The sequence below is a fragment of the Leptonychotes weddellii genome, chromosome 10 (genome assembly GCF_054177405.1).
Source record: "Leptonychotes weddellii isolate Sample4059 chromosome 10, ASM5417740v2, whole genome shotgun sequence".
NCBI lineage: Eukaryota > Metazoa > Chordata > Mammalia > Carnivora > Phocidae > Leptonychotes > Leptonychotes weddellii.
This window is the reverse complement of record NC_138378.1, coordinates 39,969,182-39,988,074: the sequence shown is the minus strand read 5'-3', so window position 1 is coordinate 39,988,074 and position 18,893 is coordinate 39,969,182. Positions and strand designations below refer to the sequence as shown.

The following is an 18,893-nucleotide window of genomic DNA, read 5'->3' as shown; positions in this document are numbered from 1 at the left end:
ATGAAATGAAGAAAAGTATGGCATGTTTGCTTGTGAATGAGATTTCCCATATAAGATCCTCGTATGAAAAGAAGACTCTTCTTGAATTTGTTTTAGTGAGTGCTTTATTCAGAGCAAAACCATATATTGGGGGTAGAATTATATGCTACTAATTTGGGGATTTGTGAAGGTCTCTGGATAGTTGCTCATTAAAAATAAAGAGTCTAGTGAAATTTGATTTTCGTTAAAAAGATATTAGACCTTTGCATGATCTCAAGCAAAGTGAAAAAATAACCTCTTACAGTCTATCAAGTGCCTACACTTCCATGTTTTTGAATATTACATTTTTAATATAATGAAAATGGTTTCCTATTTGTATCTGTCTCTTTTGATCGATATTGATAGTACTTTTCTCCACTCCATGGTTCTGTACATCTCATGCTGGTGCTCTTGAATACCCTCTTTTTCCCACAACCTTAGCCTTTGTTCAGAGCTTCAGTCTTCCCTCCTACTGGAGTATCCTGATAACTAGTCTTTTGGTCTGTGATCTTCTGCCCCTTCTGTCTCCCTCACCCACCTGGATTGCTCTTTGTATAATATAATTCTGATTCCTTTGGCCTTTAAGATGAAGACTGAACTCCCTGCCAAGATGTTCAAGGCCCTTCCTGATCTGGCCTCTTCCTGCCTCTCCATCCCTTGTCACCCACCTTACTTTTGCTCCTACTGGCAACGAAGCAGCAGGGTTTTTGGTTTTTGTTTTTTCCCTGCTACTGCTTAGTCTGCCTAAAATGTCCTCCGCTGCCTGGCTTACTCCTGTGTATTCTTCAGGATTCAGTTCAAAGGTGATCTCCCTTTGGAAGGGTGCCTTGTCTCTACTCACTTCCTTGTGCATGTACTGACATCTCTGATGTTCTTGCCTTTCCCCCTTAGGGCTATCATTTTTAGAGCAGGAACAGTGTCCTATGTCACTTTATCTCTGATCCCTCACATGGTACCTGGCACAAAAGGGACACTTAAGAATACTTACTAATGAGTCAAATAAACAGTTGACTTAAAGGAAATTTGTTTTAATTACTTACACTACTACCAATTCAAATCCCCATCTATAGCTTAGTGATTTGCAGTACTTAGAGATGCTTTTGTTGTTATGAAATTTGTTTTTCTTTTCTTTTATATTGATTTCTTCCTTAAATCACCTTCTATAAACTTTTTGAGTTTAAACTTATTTTTGTTTATTTCATTCTGGTATTATAGAAAATTAAACTCTACAGATTTGCCTCTTTTTCAGCTTTGACCGATTTTTGTTCTACAGCATTCACATTGTTGATAATCTTTAGTCTGTAATTATGGGTGTTTTTTTTTTAACTTGATTGTTGCTCACAAGAACAAAGTCCCTCAAGAACTTGCAAATTTTTTTAGTTTAAACTCTCAAAGGTGGACGTGCAGTGCACTGAGTTTACTTGTGACTTGTGCAGCTCCTACTTTGAGGGTTTATTCACATGGCTTAGAAAAATAACTTTTGGCAAATTTTCATTAATATTAGATTATGTGAAGTGAAGTTTTGTCTCTCTACATATATATTAAACCATTCTTAACTATATTCAAAGATGTTGTATTGTACTGTATGGCCTCTTTTATCTGTCAAAGATAAAGTGTATTAAAACCTCCTATGATAAATGTATTTCCCCTCAGTTACTGCATTTCTTTTATTTTCATGTACTTTTTTGTTTTATTTTCATGCTATGTTATTGGTTGCCTAAAGGTTCATATTATCACTAAATTGTGAATTACATTTTTAATCTATTTGAAATGATTCCCTTTGTCCCCCTTAAAGCCTTTTCACTTGATATTAATACTACTTCGCTGTGTGTTTGTGCCCATGCACGCCTGAAATGTCATTTTCTGTACTTTATTATTAATCTTTCTGCCTTTGAAAGCCAGTTCTGACTGACTTGGTCTTTGGTAGAGGAATTTAACCTATTTGTATTTATGATTTTTTGTGTGTGATAATCAACATTTTTGGTTTTTCTTCTACTTTTGTTTTTTGAGGGAGAGGTCACTTTCACTTTATGGAATATACTTTGTGATTTGGAAAATATACTTTCTATTTTCTATCCTTCCAATAATTATCTTTATTAGTATTTTTTAGAATACAAATTTATTTATTTATTTTTAATTTAAATTCAGTTAGTCAACATATAGTACATCATTAGTTTTTTATGTAGTGTTCAGTGATTCATTAGTTGTTTATAGCACCCAGTGTTCATCACATCACGTGCCCTCCGTAATGCCCATCACTCAGTTACCCCATTCCCCCAGGACCTTCCTTTCCACAACCCTCAGTTTGTTTCCCAGAGTCAAGAGTCTCTCATGGTTTATCTCCTTCTCTGATTTCTTTCCATTCACTTTTCCTTCCATTCCCCTATGATCATTTGTGCTATTAAATAATTGTCTTTAAATTAGCAAAATACTTTTCAAAACTTTTTTCTTCTAATTAGGCATAGCAAGAGTAAAGCAGTACTTGATGATAGCCCCATGCTTTTACTTTAATACCATATATTTTTTGTACTTCTCACTTCTCAGCTATTTTAAGTATTTTATTTCCAGATTGTTTTATTATAATATTTTTAGAATGTTATTTCTCTTAGGTTAATAATTTTGAGGATTTACTCTAGTTTTCATAACCATATTAACTCCTATTATATAAATAGAGCTCACTATCACAGTGTTTATACCCCTGCACCTTTGTTTTTGAATTGTTTAATCTCTGTGTTTACTGGAATGTGAATTTGCTGAGTATGTTGAGGAAGGGAGATATGTGGCTGGTATACTTCCAGCTCTAGAATATCTTTCTTTTAACTTCAGACATATAAATCTGGCTATATATTTTCTGAATTATAATCTTGTTTTTCTTCAAAATTCTGAATTTTGTTTGCTTTTTAAAATAGCTATAGTTTACTGTAGCTATCTTTATCATGTATTGGATTCTTACATAAGCACCTGGTCTACTTTGGGACTTCTGTTCTCCATATGGGTGGTATTCTGGTGCCCATTCTACTTGGCTTGGCCTACAGTGAGCCATTGACCACACAGTCTTCTAGAGCTTAATGTTGCAGAGAAAAAGACTATTAGCCTGAAACCAGACTGTCCTTGTGGCCTGCGTACTCATGGTGTTTTCTTTAAACCCAGCTGCCGTGTTGTCAGAAGTTTTCTGACCTTTTATTACTCAAAAAGTCAAGTAACTAAGACTTAATGTTCTTTTAAACCAAACTCCCTATTTTTTCCATAGTCAGCACTTCCTTTACCTTGCACCCTGTGTCATATGGCTAATTTCAGGGAGAGTTGCACCCCGTGCTCCCTATTTCTGGACATAACAAGTTTAGTTGTCCATTGTTTTGGTAGATTACCTCACATGAGTTAGGATGTAATCTTGTCCCCATTCTTCATCGTCCTACCTTTTAAGTGGAATTGAAATCAAGTATGAATCTACTGGGATATGTTGCAATCATCTGGTAATAATTTGGGAAAAAAATGTTTCCCACACAAATTAAACAAAAATCAGCAGTTTTAAAGTACACTATAGCATCTTGTATAAACTCGAGCTTACATTTCGCATTATTCCTGGTCATGCAGTAGGTTCTGAAGAAAAAAGAACTATGGATAATCAGTTAAAAGAATGACAGATTCCCTGATGTGCTGATCAGTAGTAATACCTAATTTTGATTTCAAGTGTGCTATAATGGATTACCATATAGATGCAGCTGAGCACTGAGCATTAAATAGAGCCATGTGTTTTTCCGAAAAGTAATATTTATTCACAGTGTGTGGCTTTCTTGAAAATTTTTTTTTATTTTACTCTCCAGTGAAACTACAAACAAGATGTCAATAGTTTATGTGGCATTCACAGTAGTGTAGCTTAGAATATCGGCTGCAGTAGAAATGCCATAATATATTTGCCTCAACAAAGGTAGGCTTCATCTGGGACTTTCTGAGGGACAGGCTTAGCATTTAGACACAGATGGTCGTGTGGGGCTTTATTTTTATTGACTTCAGAGACTTTAACGCATAAAAAAATGGTCCTTGCAATATTTGGGTCCAAAAAGAAGCATCAGTGTGGGTAACGTTTCAACCTTTGAATTGTTGTGTAAGATTCTGTCCATTTGGGAATGTTTTTAGTAACTCAGACTTTGGGCATGGTGTTTCATATCCAAACCTTATTGAGTTTATTTTTGAGTGTCTTTAAAGTCCATCCATTTTATAAATCTGAAAACTTTTATCCAGAAGTGGTGATGATGATAGGCCTGATCTCTAAACAAGTTGGAGACTACTAGTGGCGACTGACAGTATCCACGTGTCTAGATACACGTCATCTTGCTGTGTTCTTTAGTTTTCTTTATATTAAAAAGACTTTTTTCTCTATTGCACATTAAGAAAATAAACCCAAATCAAGGAGACAGATAAGTATTTTGGAAAGCTGAGAAGCATGATTCAGTGCTAAATTGGTTTCTTTACTAAAGTAAAGCTCTGAAGAACAGTGGGCATGCCAAGCATTCATCTAGTCCAATATAAGATCTATCCTGAATCTGTGGAGTAATTCTTTCAGCATCTTCTATACGATGTTTTAAAATCAAATGGCAGGATGAGATCAAAAGATGATCCTGGAATGCCCAGCTGGGGCGCCCAGTGCCCTTGGTGGAGAATGCATGAAAAAGTAGGATACTGAGTCACTGCTGTGCCATTCACTCAGGAAGAGTGAACTGCAAGGAAGGAGGCAGAAAAAGGACCAGAAGGACTCAACAGGCCTAGGCTTTAGTCAATGTGAGACAGCAGCCCATTGACAAGAAACGATGCCAGCAGAGACGCTGTCCCTGGAGTAGGGTGCACTGCTCTTAGTACTTCAGCCTCTTAATATGATGAAAATATTCTAATTAATCATTGGAAGATTATTGTGACAGAGAGATGTGTCTCCTCTTCTCATCCCCAGCCAGTGACTGAGCAAGGTGGTGGTACGAGAACCTAGCCATTTTTGGGCATGCCAGACCCCTCTAACGTGCCGTCTTTGCTCTGGAGCTTCTAAGCTGGCAGAGACTTTCAGCTCTGTATGGTGGTCTGAGGCTCCCTGCCCACTCCTACTTCCTCATTTCCCTTCCACAGATGTTCCTTTCCAGTAAACCAGGGCACTCCTAACTCCACAGTGTCCATCCCCAGAGAACTCAGCCTGCAATGACCATTTTTCATCTGTTATCAAACATACGGAACTAGCCTCTGTAATAAATTTTTCAGTGAAGGGAAGTATGAGTTAGAACCATAAGACTTAGATGTGAATGGAGGCCATCTTTCTCTCTTTAGTCCGGAAACTTCCTCGCCCATCTCCAGACCATGATTTTTCTGGGCTCTAGAGTTGCTCATTTGGTCAGCAGCAGCCTGACTGCTGAGACCCTGGTCCTTCTTCTCAGGTCCAGAGTTGTTGATTTTCTCTTTGCTTGTGATGATTTCCCATAATCTACAGACAGCTCTCTGGGTCCTGTATTCCTGTCTGTGTCCTTATCTGCAGCTCATGGGCATACTGAGCTGTACATTCTTTTGGTAGGACAGTGCTTGCATGGGTTCTTATTAAAATATTCCATAGAGAACAGACTTAATTTTTCTTCTTCTGATTCCCTTTTACTGTAATAAAACTTAAAACATAACCTGGTTTTTACCCTTACTTCCTTCTGTATATTATTCATCTAATACACATGGTGTATATTGCAAGGTGAAAACCTACTTGATTTTTTCCCTCAAAGAGCCATTTACTTGCCTCTGCACAGTTTATAGATTGATCGATCCTGTCTGGTGTTTGATGTCTGGCTGACAAAGGTTATGGGTTCTTCAGGCAACAGATGATGTTGAGTTCACTTGGGTGCCTGAGTGGCTCAGTCGTTAAGCGTCTGCCTTCAGCTCAGGTCATGATCCCAGGGTCTTGGGATTGAGCCTCGCATTGGGCTCCCTGATTGGCAGGAAGCCTGCTTCTCCCTCTCCAACTCCCCCTGCTTGTATTCCAGCTCTCGCTATCTCTCTCTCTGTTAAATAAATAAAATCTTTAAAAAAAAAATGTTGAGTTCACTTGATTTAATACTGAAATCACTTTTCTTGTATTTTCATTTGCATCAGTTTTCTTACATTTTCCAGCATCTTTTTAACTTTTTCTAACTAGGTGTACATATAAATAGTCATAAGTATTCTTAATCTCCAAGACAAATGTGCAAACACCTGGCACATTGAAAATTTTTTCTTTGACCTGTGCATACTTGTCTCCAGCTCCTGCTCTTCCTTCTTCATCCTGTTTTTAAAATATTTTATTTACTTATTTGAGAGAGAGCAGAAGCAAGGGTAAGAGCAGAGGGAGAGGGAGAAGCAGACTCCCTGCTGAGCAGGGAGCCCGATGCTGGGCTCGATCCCAGGACCCTGGGATCATGACCTGAACCGAAGACAGATGCTTAATGGACTGAGCCACCGAGGCGCCCCTTCCTTCTTCACCCTTGTTGTCTTCGGATAATTTCAACATACCGGTATCTCTAGGGTTTCATTTCATCTCCTTTTAAACCCTCTCAGAGGGATCTTATACACACACATCTTCAGCTGCTACCTGTATTCTGTTACCATCCAAATCCTGCTTCTGCCCTCCAGGCCCATATATCTAATTGCCTAGAACATCTCCTCAAAGAAGCCTGTTGACATCTCCAATTCCAGGATGTCCAGAACCAAACTTGACATGCCTCAGTTCTGGGATTCCTTCTGGATTTGATATCTTAGATAGAAGTATTGCCATCTGCTGAGCCACTGGGGAGTCATTCTTGAGTCCTCCATTCACCACAACTACTCTGACCGCCGTCACTGGGGAGTCATTCTTGAGTCCTCCATTCACAACTACTCTGACCGCCGTCTTGACAGTTTTACCTCCTAAATATCACCATTACATGCTTCTCTTTATCTTGCTGACCTTTGTCCAGGCCACAGCATTCCTCCTCTGATATGCTACCATTGCCTCTTCATTGATATCTCTGCCTCTCTTCTCAGCCATCTTAAATTCCACTCCAGCTGGAACACGTTCGGTGACTGCACAGTGCTCCATGAGATCATGGCGTCACCTGCCTCTCCAGGCCCTTCTCCTCCCCTCCTCACCTACCTGCCAGCCAAGCGGGCTCTCTTGCTGCTGCTGTTCCTTTCAGGCTGTCTTTGCCTCTTGGCCTTTACATATGCTCTTCCTTTTGTTCCTGTTCTCCAGTAAGCTAATTTAATTAATTCTGTAATCTCAGCTCAAGCATCCTTTTTTCCTGGAGCCATTCCATGAAGCTTCTGCTGAGATGAGATGCTTTCCCCCTCACCTCCGCAGCTCCTCAGAGAAATTTCTGTCAGGCTTTTCTTTTTTCTCCTGAATGATATTTTCTTTATCATCTCTCTTGCCCACTAATCATGAAACCCTTAGAATGAAGAACTAAGTATTTTATGAATATTTATTTTATTTCTGCATTTCAAATGCCAAGCTTGGTATCAAGTGTGTAGATATTTTTCATTAAATGGGGTTTGATGTGCATGTGACTATTGTGTTTATAGAAGTGTGTTTGAGTGTATGTCAGCATTAACATGTAGTAAAACAAGATACACCTTAGAGTTATGGGCTTATGAGATACCGAGTCAATATGTTCTGTAGGAAGTCTGAAGTGGAAATATAGGAGAGAACTCCTGTTAGTGATTGTCAGCATGTGATCAGCCACATACTGCTTTTAATATATATAATCAGAAATAGTCTTCAGTGTAGTTTGTGTAGCATTTTCATCTGTGTAGATGGGTGGTATGAAGAATTTATAAGAAAGACCATAACTAAATACATTTATATTTTATTATTTATGTTTGTCAAATCTTGAAAACTTCGTTCTTTTAAATTATACAGCTTTTAGTTTTTTGTTTGGGTTTTCTTTACTAAGTTTAGGGTTTAAAAAATGCCCACACATTTTAATGTATTTTAATGTAAGTATTGTTAAGTCAATGACATGTAAGGAAAGACCAGGTACATTTTATGTTAACATGAACAGAGAACCATAGCAAAGATTAGGATACTTGTAATACTCAAAACAGTTCTACAAGTAAAAAGCATGCATAATTCTTCTATTGAGTATTTATTTGAGCACATGCTGTGTGCCAGCCATGCTCTTGGTTCTGGGGACACTTCAGAGAAAAGACAGAGGTGTTCTTGTTCTTGCGGGGCTTACACTCGGGGGGAGGGAATACTGCCTTCAAATGAGTGAACGTGAAGATCACTTCAGCTAGGGGTGAGGGTTAGGAAGATGACAGAACAGGTGGTAGAGAAAGCATCAGAGCAGTGGTGAGGTGGCGCCCAGAAAGAAAGAAGGTGCAGAAGGGCCTCTGTGGGGAGGTGGTGCTTGCAGTGAGAGGGATGGTGAGGTGGTGCCATCGGCACAAGGCCATGGGTGGAAAAGCATCTGGGCAGAGCAAGGAATCTGTGTCATTTAAAGTCACCTGCGTCTGACATTAGGAGAAGGAAGGGAAAAATGAAGGGGGGGAAATCGGAGGGGGAGACGAACCATGAGAGGGTGTGGACTCCGAGAAACAAACTGAGGGTTCTAGAGGGGAGAAGGGTGGGGGGATGGGTTAGCCTGGTGATGGGTATTAAGGAGGGCACGTATTGCATGGAGCACTGGGTGTTATATACAAACAATCATGGATCACTACATCAAAACTAATAATGTACTGTATGGTGACTAACATAACATAATAAAATTAAATTAAATTAAAAATAAATAAATCTTTAAAAAAAATAGTCACCTGCGTCTGACGGAAGTTTACCTGTCGTGCCTTTTCTCAGTAGATGTTCTTACATGTTCATTGTTGTCAAATGAGAACAAATGAAATAATACAGGTATATGTTACTGACCCTGGGGAAAGTTAAGACAAGAAAATGAAAACAAAACAAAACCTCAGGCTGGCTCAAATGGAGGAGGCAGTTGATTAGCTGCCTGGAAATATACCAGGGGATCTGGATATACATTTTTTACCTTCATCTTTCAAAATGTTAGAATATTAGCCTAGATTAACCTAGAATGTAGATTTTTCATGGTAAAATAGTGATGTGTTATCAATATCAAGAAATATATTTTTATAAGTTTTTGGATTTCTACATTTCTTACAAAGGTGGTTGCAGATAAGGTACAAAGAATCTTATGACCCACGAGTATACTTGCCAAAACTTATTTTAAAGTGGGAAAAAAGGAAAAAGGTCATTTGTTTTTGTTTTTTTTTTTTTGAAAAGCTGCTTTTATTAGCCAAATACTCTTGTATATCATATGTTCATTCCTTATTGTATCTTCCAATGTGGAGGGTGAAGGGGGCGGAATTCTGAACTGCAATCCTAAACTTATTTTTAGCTATTAATTTCAAGAAATTCTTGGCAGCAATTTCATTTTGTTATCCCACCGTATGTTCATGGTCTTACCCTCCTTGTTGTTCATCTTTCTTCCCGACTCTGGTCCTTGTCCACAGACTAATAATGATGATAATGGAAAGGGGAAGTGGAAGATGAAAAAGCAGAAACCTGGGGAATCTGGCATTTGAGAAATTATTCTTTTAATATAAACTTAAGCAATGACTATGATTCAATTAAGATAAAATGATCATTTTAGGGTTTTTTTCCTCTTCTTTTTCTTGTTTTCTTTTAGGAGGAATTAAACTTGGGACAGTGATGCCTTTAAGGCACTCAGGGAAGGAAGGTTGCTTGGGGCAAGTAAAAGACACTATCCCATGGGCTTACAGGGTCAACTGCACTATTTACATTATTGGAAATAGATTTTCTTTTCTTTTCTGATACACACACACACCACACACAGTACTATCATGAAATGTGTAGTTTATTTTCTGTTGATATCTTAACAATTTTTAAATTTGTTTTATAGAAAATACTGCAATTTCTACCTGAACGAATTTTCTTTCGATGGCATTACCAGAGTATAGGTAAGAACAATTTAAAGATTTCTAAAGTGATACAGATTTTTTCCAGTTGAATTTTCAGTAATATTTTATATAATTAGCACCATCAAGATTAGGCTATAACAAGGAATGGTAACAAGGGCATTCTGGTTAAAAGTAAGACAAGTCCAACCTGCACTTTGGAGGAAAATAGAATATAGAATATCTATCCCTACGTCATAAGTGCTCCTTAAAAAGGATGGTTCATTGACCAGCAGCATCAGCCTCACCTGAGAGCTTGTTAGAAAATGCAAAATGTCAGGGTCCAGCCAGACCTACCAAATCACAGTCTGCATTTTTAACAAGAACTCCAGGGGATTCCTGTGCACAAAATTGAGAAACATTTGATCCAGAGTATTTTTAAGTAACTTTTCATTTTTTTCTTACAAAAATATCTTGTTCTTCAAGACTTTATCATTGATGCAGAGATACTCTGTTTGAATGCTTTAGGGTGTGGCAGCAGGAGGGAACTTGAAATATAGCCAAGTTACCACCGCTGTGCTTTCTGTGCAGCTCTTGACATAGAACAGTGTTTCCTCTCAATTTAATATTCATGGCACAACTGGTGTAATTTGTGCTATTGACTGTGAATCCTACTTTCTTTTTAAAGAGTGTCTGGTTTGGTCTTTCTGCCTTTGAAGACTGACAGTTCCCCATTTTTTCCTCCTTGCCAGATGATCATATTTGAGGAGAACATAACCTCATAATGGGATCTTTACTCTCTGATCATTCATTCAAATATCTACTGAGGGAGAAACAAAAGTTCTGGGGTAGAAACGAAGAATATCTCTCCATGCTTGTATTATATAAGCTGATTGCCAGGGTGAGGGATAGGTGAGAAAAAAAAATAATTACAGTGTAATTGCTGCTACGAAAAGTGTAATGGTAGCAAAGAAAGTCGAACAATTCTATTCAGAGGACTTGAGGAAGGCTTCAAGAGAGGTAATCACTACCTGAGCCTTGAAATACGAGTGTGGAAAGGGTTTCCTAGATGGGAGATCGATCTGTGAAAGACATGGGACCTGAAAGAACATGGCACTTTCGGTGGATATTTCAAAATTCAGAATCCCAAATTTAATTTAGTACTATTTATGTGAAAAATATAACTGACACTTATATAAACTGAACTGTTTAGTGAAATATATATATGATAAATACATCTCCTGAAATGAATGATTAAATCATTACTTGAAGGTAGAAGACCTGGTCTTTAAATCTTTCAAATACACAAAGAAGGTTTTCCTTTAAATTATAGTGTTATTGATAACATTTCTGTTCATTGATACTTCAACATTGTGTATTTAAAGTAAAAATTTAAGAATCAAATGGTAAGTAATAATCTGAAGGGGAATCATAGGGATTTGTAACGCTCCATGGTGTAGCAGGAATGGATGAAAATGAGAAATAACTGCATGCAGAATTTTTTATTTGTGCTAGGTATAATCCATCCATTCTGTTTTGTCATATGTATGAAAAGGATACTCATTTTCTACAGAGAGTACTTTAAAATGTCTGAAGATTAATAGGCCCCCCTTCAGCCTGAATAAACTTACTAGAACTGGGTGTAGAAATTCATTTGCTATTTGTGTTGTGAAACTTTATGCATCTAGGAGGTGGTGTATGGTATTACCTTAATTCTGGCTACTATTACCACATGGACTGGTTAAGATTGCAGGTACAAGTAGCTTTTTACCCAGTTTAATAGTGTCTGACCAAGAATAGTGACTCTTCGATTGGGATTGCAGAGTACTAGTCTCCTGAGCCAGCATAAGAGCAGGTCCTGTTTATCTAGTTTAGTGTGTGGAATAAGCTCGTTTATCTCGTGTATAGAATAAGCTGGCTGTATAACACGGCCAGTGTGAGTCATGTTTCAGAATGTTGAAGTATGAGCATTTGCATATAAAATCATCCTTATTTTGATGCTTATATGCTTAATACTTGAATCAAACAGGCTCTTTTCAGATAAATGTATTTTTGCATGATTTATCAAACTGGGTAGAAGTTGGTGATTAGGCAGGTCCACATACCTTTTATGATGATCTTCAGGCTAAATGTATTTTGGAATCAAAATTTTTCAGATTTTAGAATGGCTGTGTGGTGTGTTGATGTTCAGCAAACATTAACACAATGTTGATATCTATATGTAACACCCCAGGGGACTGGACAGCACCCTGTAACCGAGAGAATTCTTATTTCTGTAGCCTAAGATATGAAATAACCTCACATTAGTCGGGTGTTGCTACCACATGAGTTCAGATTCAGGTCAGGTCCTGTCCACCAGTAAATTCCACACAAAAAGCTTTAGTTTTCATAGATTCTTAGATTTTGAAATTTCCAATAAGGGATTGTGGATTAGCAATTCTACACATTTTCTTGACCTCACTCTCTTCCATTCTTCCCAGTTTATTTGGATTTGTTAAAACGGCCACCATATGTCACTCAAGGTCTTGACCAAGGTAGTTATAAAACCTAAGAAACTATAAGAAAACACCAGATTTTAAAAGGAAAGGAATGTGCCTTAAATATTTCCATAGCGTCAGTATCTTCTTGACTTCTGCAAAACCTGTTGAGGCTAGGACAGGAAGCTTTTCACTAGTCAGTTCCAGACATTCTAGGTATCTAATATTCCTTATTTTAGATCTTTTATATTCTAGATATCTAATATTTCTTACCTAATATGAAGAACACTACTGTATAAACTTCTTAATTAAATGTTACTGTGGCTGATAGTGGCCAAGATACTCTGGAATACTGGGTTAGAACCTGGAAGCTGGGTTTACCTACCACTGATTCGGTATGCTTCCTGCCCCACACTACAAATAATGTCCCTAAGTATAGAAACCTAAAATAAGAGCAATTCCTATATTCTGCAAGTCTTAAAAATTCTCAGACCTACCGGATAGCTAGGTTTTATACAGAGAAAGAAGTTAATTTGAAACATCAGCTGCCACAATGTTTGAAGTCAGTTTCTTATCCTGCCATCTTGTTTTGTCAGTAGCAAAGAGAGAGGTTCTTTTTCTCTCTACACTGTTTTTAGAGAGAGAAAATAGTCTGTAAGTTTTTCTATCCTTAAGGATTTATATAAGCCATTGAATGAGGAAGCCTGTTCGGACTCTGTTGTAATGTGAAATGAACATGTTCATTATTCCAGGCATCTAGAGATACTGCTTCAAGTGAGGTTTAGAGAGTAAGAACATTAGGGAAGTGGCTGACAGAACACACATCAACTATGATGTCTGCCAACCTGCTACTCAACGGTTTGTAAATTCCATGACTAATTACGAATGAGAAGATTTTCCTAAAGCCAATTTTAGGCCAATACATCATGGTGGACAAGGGTGGGCACTTGAAGCCTTACCTCTGTAATAATGAAAGCTGACAGGATGTGAGGAGATGATAAAGAATGGCACATCAGTAAACCAAGGGTATTTGGTGCAGGGGCAGGCTGTGGCCCCCTTTCATGTGCCCATGCATCATCAGTACAGGATTCAAGTTATATGTGTTTGCTTTGGAAGGTTTACTGCTCATGAGCCTCAAGGAAGCAGATTTCTTGTCCCATTCAGTGTACAGTGCTACGCCTGTTTGCAATAAATGTTTGCTGTGGGTGGAAGGATTTATTTTGTACTAGAGATGTTTTATATCAAAAATCTTCAAAATAAATAGCCCTTGGGTTTAAAGGATTGGGCTCAAATGGAAAACTCACACAGTACCTCATATATTTTTTTTTAATTTAATTTTATTATGTTATGTTAGTCACCATACAGTACATCATTAGTTTTTGATGTAATGTTCCATGATTCATTGTTTTTGTATAGCACCCAGTGCTCCATGTAATACATGCCCTCCTTAATACCCATCACCAGGCTAACCCATTCCCCCACTCCCCTCCCCTCTAAAACCCTCAGTTTGTTTCTCAGAGTCCATAGTCTCTCATGGTTCATCTCCCCCTCTGATTTCCCCCCCTTCATTTTTCCCTTCCTTCTCCTAATGTCCTCCATGCTATTCCTTATGTTCCACAAGTAAGTGAAACCATTTGATAATTGACTTTCTCTGCTTGACTTATTTCACTTAGCATAATCTACTCCAGTCCCATCCATGTTGATATAAAATTAGGTATTCATCCTTTTGATGGCTGAATAATATTCCAAAACCCAAGAAACAAATAATCAGGTCAAAAATTAGGCAGAAAACATGAACAGACATGAACAAACACTTCTTCAAAGAAGACATACAAATGGCTAACAGACACATGAAAAAATGTCCATCATCATTAGCCATCAGGGAAATCCAAATCAAAACCACATTGAAATACCACCTTACACTAGTTAGAATGGCAAAAATGGACAAGGCAAGAAACAACAAATGTTGGAGAGGTTGTGGAGAAAGGGGAACCCTCTTACACTGTTGGTGGGAATGCAAGTTGGTACAGCCACTTTGGAAAACAGTGTGGAGGTTCCTCAAAAAATTAAAAATAGAGCTACCCTCTGACCCAGAAATTGCACTCCTGGGTATTTACCCCAAAGACACAGATGTAGTGAAAAGAAGGGCCATATGTACCCCAATGTTCATAGCAGCAATGTCCGCAATAGCCAAACTGGAAAGAACAGTTCAATGGCCCTTCAACAGACCAATGGATAAAGAAGATATGGTTCATATGTGTTTTTTTTTTTAAGATTTTATTTATTTATTTGACAGAGAGATAGAGAGAGAGAACAAGTACGCAGAGAGGCAGGCAGAGGGAGAGGGAGAAGCAGGCTCCCCGCTGAGCAGGGAGCCCAATGCGGGGCTCGATCCCAGGACCCTGGGATCATGACCCGAGCCGAAGGCAGCCGCTTAACTGACTGAGCCACCCAGGCGCCCCCCCCCTTTTTTTTTAAGATTTTATTTATCATATGTGTTTTTTATAGGAGTCATTATTAATCTTTGCTCAACCAGGTTCTTATATGGAATATAAAAACCAGTGCATAATTAAACTGCAGATTTGTTTATGACTTTTTAAGAGTATCCCTTGCTTTATGCCTTGGGCTACCCAGTGGCCTGACAGTGCTTGGAATGTGAACACAACCTCTGAGCAGCCTTATTTCTCAAAGTTTCTACAGCTCACTGGGCTCTAACTGGGCTCTAACTACTGCTCAGGACCCTGAGCCCGACAGCCCTCCCTGAGTTCCTTGTAGTCAGGACACACCACAGCCCCCTCTTCCCGAGGGAACAGGGTCTCCTGTGCACTTTACACTAGGGCTCCTTCAGAGATGCATTGCAGCCAGGCTAAACTGCCTTCGTGTCACCAGGTGATGGCTGAGCCTATTGCCCCTTGGACCCACTTGGTGTCTTCCCAGCGTCCTCTCTAGGGTGCTTTCGTCATCATTGCCCTGCATTTCTTGCCCTCCTTCCCACTTTGTACTCGACCCTCTGGAAATCCTCTTACTGGGTTAAGCGACAGCCCTAGAGCCTCAGCCTCTTGGTTTCACCTCCTCGGCTCTCTGAAACCTGGCTTTTCTCTCAGGCTTCTTTGTCTCCCTCAGGCCTGTGGGAGTGAGATCATGGTCTTTCTTTTCTCCAAGGTCCATTCCAGACCTCATCCACCACCCCCTCTGGAAACCTCTCCCTTGACTAGGCCTTGTCTGTCCTTGTTGCTGCCATATCTTCTGATCTGCCTACTTGACTTTTTTTAATGTCTTAGCTGTCTCCGAGTCCTTTCCCTTCTTATCAAGTTACCCATCAGCTCCTCGACCCCTCACCCTCCGTGGTTTCCTGGTTTTCTTCTGCACCCTTGTCATCATACAGACCTGTATCTGAGCACAACCTCTGTCCTCCTGATCTTTCACTTAGTCACTTCCAGACCACCTGCTCTGTTTTTTCCTGTTCAAAAAACCAGCTCTTTTGGGGGAGTATAATTGACATACAATAAACGGTATGTATAGATAATGTTAATTTTGAGAAGTTTTGACTTAGATGTATACCTGTGAAATCATTATGACAATCGAGATAATGAACATAGCCATCATTCCCAATGGTTTTCTCATGCTCTTTTCCGACCCTCCTGCCCACTCCCCCAGGTCACCATTGATCTGCTTTTGTCATTATAGATTAATTTGATTTTCTAGAATCTTATAGAAATAGAATCATGCAGTATATACTCTTCTTTGTTTGGCCTCTTTCACTCAATATAATTATTTTGATATTCTGTGTTGGTGCATATATTAATAGTTCATTTCTGAGTAGTATAGTATTCCATTATATAGATATACCATAGTTTGTTTATCCAGTCACTTGTTGATGGGCATTTGGGCCGCTTCTAGTATTTGGATATAAACCAAGCTTCTGTAAACATTTGTGTATAAGTCTTTATGTGCACATGTGCTTTCCTATCTCTTGAGAATGCAATGGCTGAATCATATAAAGTTATATGTTTGACTGACAGACTGCTTCCCATAATGGTTGACATTCTCACCAGCAGTATGACAGTTGTAGTTACTTTACATTCCCATTGACACTTAGTATGATCAGTCTTTTTATTTTAGTGGTAGTGGTATCTTACTGTGGTTTTAATTTGCATTTCTCTAATGACTAGTGATCTTGAGCATCTTTCATGTGTGATTTGCCATCTGTATATCTTTGGCAGTCTGTATGTTTGAATCGATTGACCATTTTTTTAATTGAGTTGTCTTCTTAATATTGAATTTTGAAAGTTTTTATATATTTCAGATTTAAGTGCTTTATGAGATACGTGACTTGGAAATATTTTCTCCCCATCTCTGACCTGTCTTTTCATTCCCTTAATTGTGTCATTCAGAGAGTAAAAGTTTTTAATTTTTATAAGGTCCAGTTTATAAATTTTTCTATTATGGATTGTGTTTTTGGTGTCCTGTCTAAGGACTCTTTGCCTAACCCAAGATCACAAAGATCTTCTATGTCTTCTTCTAGAAATTCTATAGTTAATATGTTTCACATTTAGGTCCATGATTCCTTTTTTTTTTTTAATTTTATTCTATTATGTTATGTTAGTCACCATACAATACATCATTAGTTTTTGATGTGGTGATCCGCGATTCATTGTTTTCGTATAACAACCAGTGCTTCCTTTTGAGATTAATTTCAAATCCCTCCAGTGGACTGCTGCTTCTGAGTGCTTATTGTAGATACTGTAGTGCCAGAAAGTTCTGTGTTCCTGTTTGACTGGCAACTTTCAGCACACCTTGCACGCCAGCACCCCAAAGTGTGTTTCTCTGTGTTCTTGTACCTTTCCTGGTGTGCTATACTGCCTTTGCTTATTAATTAGTTTGAGGCGTGATACAGAGAGAGTTTTTTTAAAAAGAATTAAAACCAAGTAAGAATCCCTTTTATAATGTTAAAGTTAGATTAGAACTATATTTGTGAACTAGTGGCCTTAAGATTATCTACAAGATTGTTACTTTGTCAAGAGAAATTGTCAAGCATTGCAATTCTCACAATTGAAAATGAGATAAGCAAAGAAGATTTTGAAAATGTTGTTGGATTTGTTCCATTAAAGCCAGGAAAGTAAGATTATAATGCATTCTGTGTTATAAACAAAATATTTAAGCTAATGGTGAGTTTTAATATTTTTTGATTGTTCAATATTGAGATTTTGTTTTTTCAATATTTTTTCAATGCTTAAATGTTCTGGAAAAAAATTAATCATTAAAAATACATAAAAACATATCTATAGTGGTACACATATTTCCTTTTACCTTAGGCTCCAGTATGGCTCAGCTGAACACTGGTACTTATTTAAAACTTTAATAATGTTCATCATGGATTTTTTTGCATTAATTTTGATTTTTAGAAGCTATTGTATTAAAATATTATTTATTTTGATTACTGAGTTTTTGGTCCTTAAATCTTGTGCAGACCCCTCACTCTTCTTGTGCTAGACCCAGCCCTCCTTAAAAGCAATAAGACTCACATTCAAAGAATATTTATAAGATACAATAAAAGCCAATAGAAGTTTGAAGTTCATAGAATCAGTCCAACCATTGAATCTAGTTCATAGAATCTAGTCCAACTAGATTTTATTTACTCATTTATTCATTTTCTCCTCACATGAATCAATGTAGTGGCAACCAGTAGGGTTGAAGAGGCACCTGAGAAAGATAGGGGTGGTTATAATCATAGTGTGGGTGGTGTATTTAAAAGTCCAAACAGGATGGGTTAGCCTGGTGATGGATATTAAAGAGGGCACGTTCTGCATGGAGCACTGGGTGTTATATGCAAACAATGAATCATGGAACACTACATCAAAAACTAATGATGTGATGTATGGTGATTAACATAACATAATAATAAAAAAATAAAAATAAAAGTCCAAACAGGTATGATATATAGAGAGAAACTTTTTGAAATTAAAATGAAAAGGATTTCATAATGGTAGAGTGGCAATATCTTTGTGAACTTAGGACCTTAAGAAATACCTAAAGTGGCCAGGCAAAGCTCTCAGGTATTTATCACTGGTTTTCATGTTGAAACACTATGCTATGTGCCCCTACTGCACAAATATTCTTTCTAATGTTGTTCTTATTTAAAAAAGAATGCCTCAGTGGTCCCCTGGGTAGCTCAGTCAGTTAAGCATCCAACTCTTGATCTCAGCTCAGGTCTTGATCTCAGGGTTGTGAGTTTAAGCCCCGAGTTGGGCTCCATGCTGGGCATGGAGCCTCCTTAAAAAAAAAAAAGAAAGAGAGGGGCGGAGCAAGATGGCGGAGGAGTAGGAGACCTGGATTTCGTCTCCTCTCAGGAATTCAGCTGGATAGGGATCAAACCATTCGGAACACCTACAAACTCAACAGGAGATCGAAGAAAAGAAGAGCACAACTCTCTCATCAGAAAAGCGACCACATTCTGGAAGGTAGGACGTGCGGAGAAGTGAATCCGAGGCG

The 18,893-nt window shown here is 38.1% G+C and overlaps 1 protein-coding gene across 1 annotated transcript in view; it reads left to right on the top strand.

Annotated features, from left to right (window-relative positions):
- The window catches only part of RALGAPA2 (Ral GTPase activating protein catalytic subunit alpha 2), a 308,387-nt gene that overhangs the window by 44,574 nt on the left and 244,920 nt on the right, over positions 1-18,893 (top strand). The window contains exons 4-5 of the mRNA XM_081831950.1: positions 9,930-10,013; positions 17,895-17,912. Coding sequence (XP_081688076.1) covers positions 9,930-10,013; positions 17,895-17,912 — 102 coding nt within the window. The remainder of the gene's footprint in view (positions 1-9,929; positions 10,014-17,894; positions 17,913-18,893) is intronic.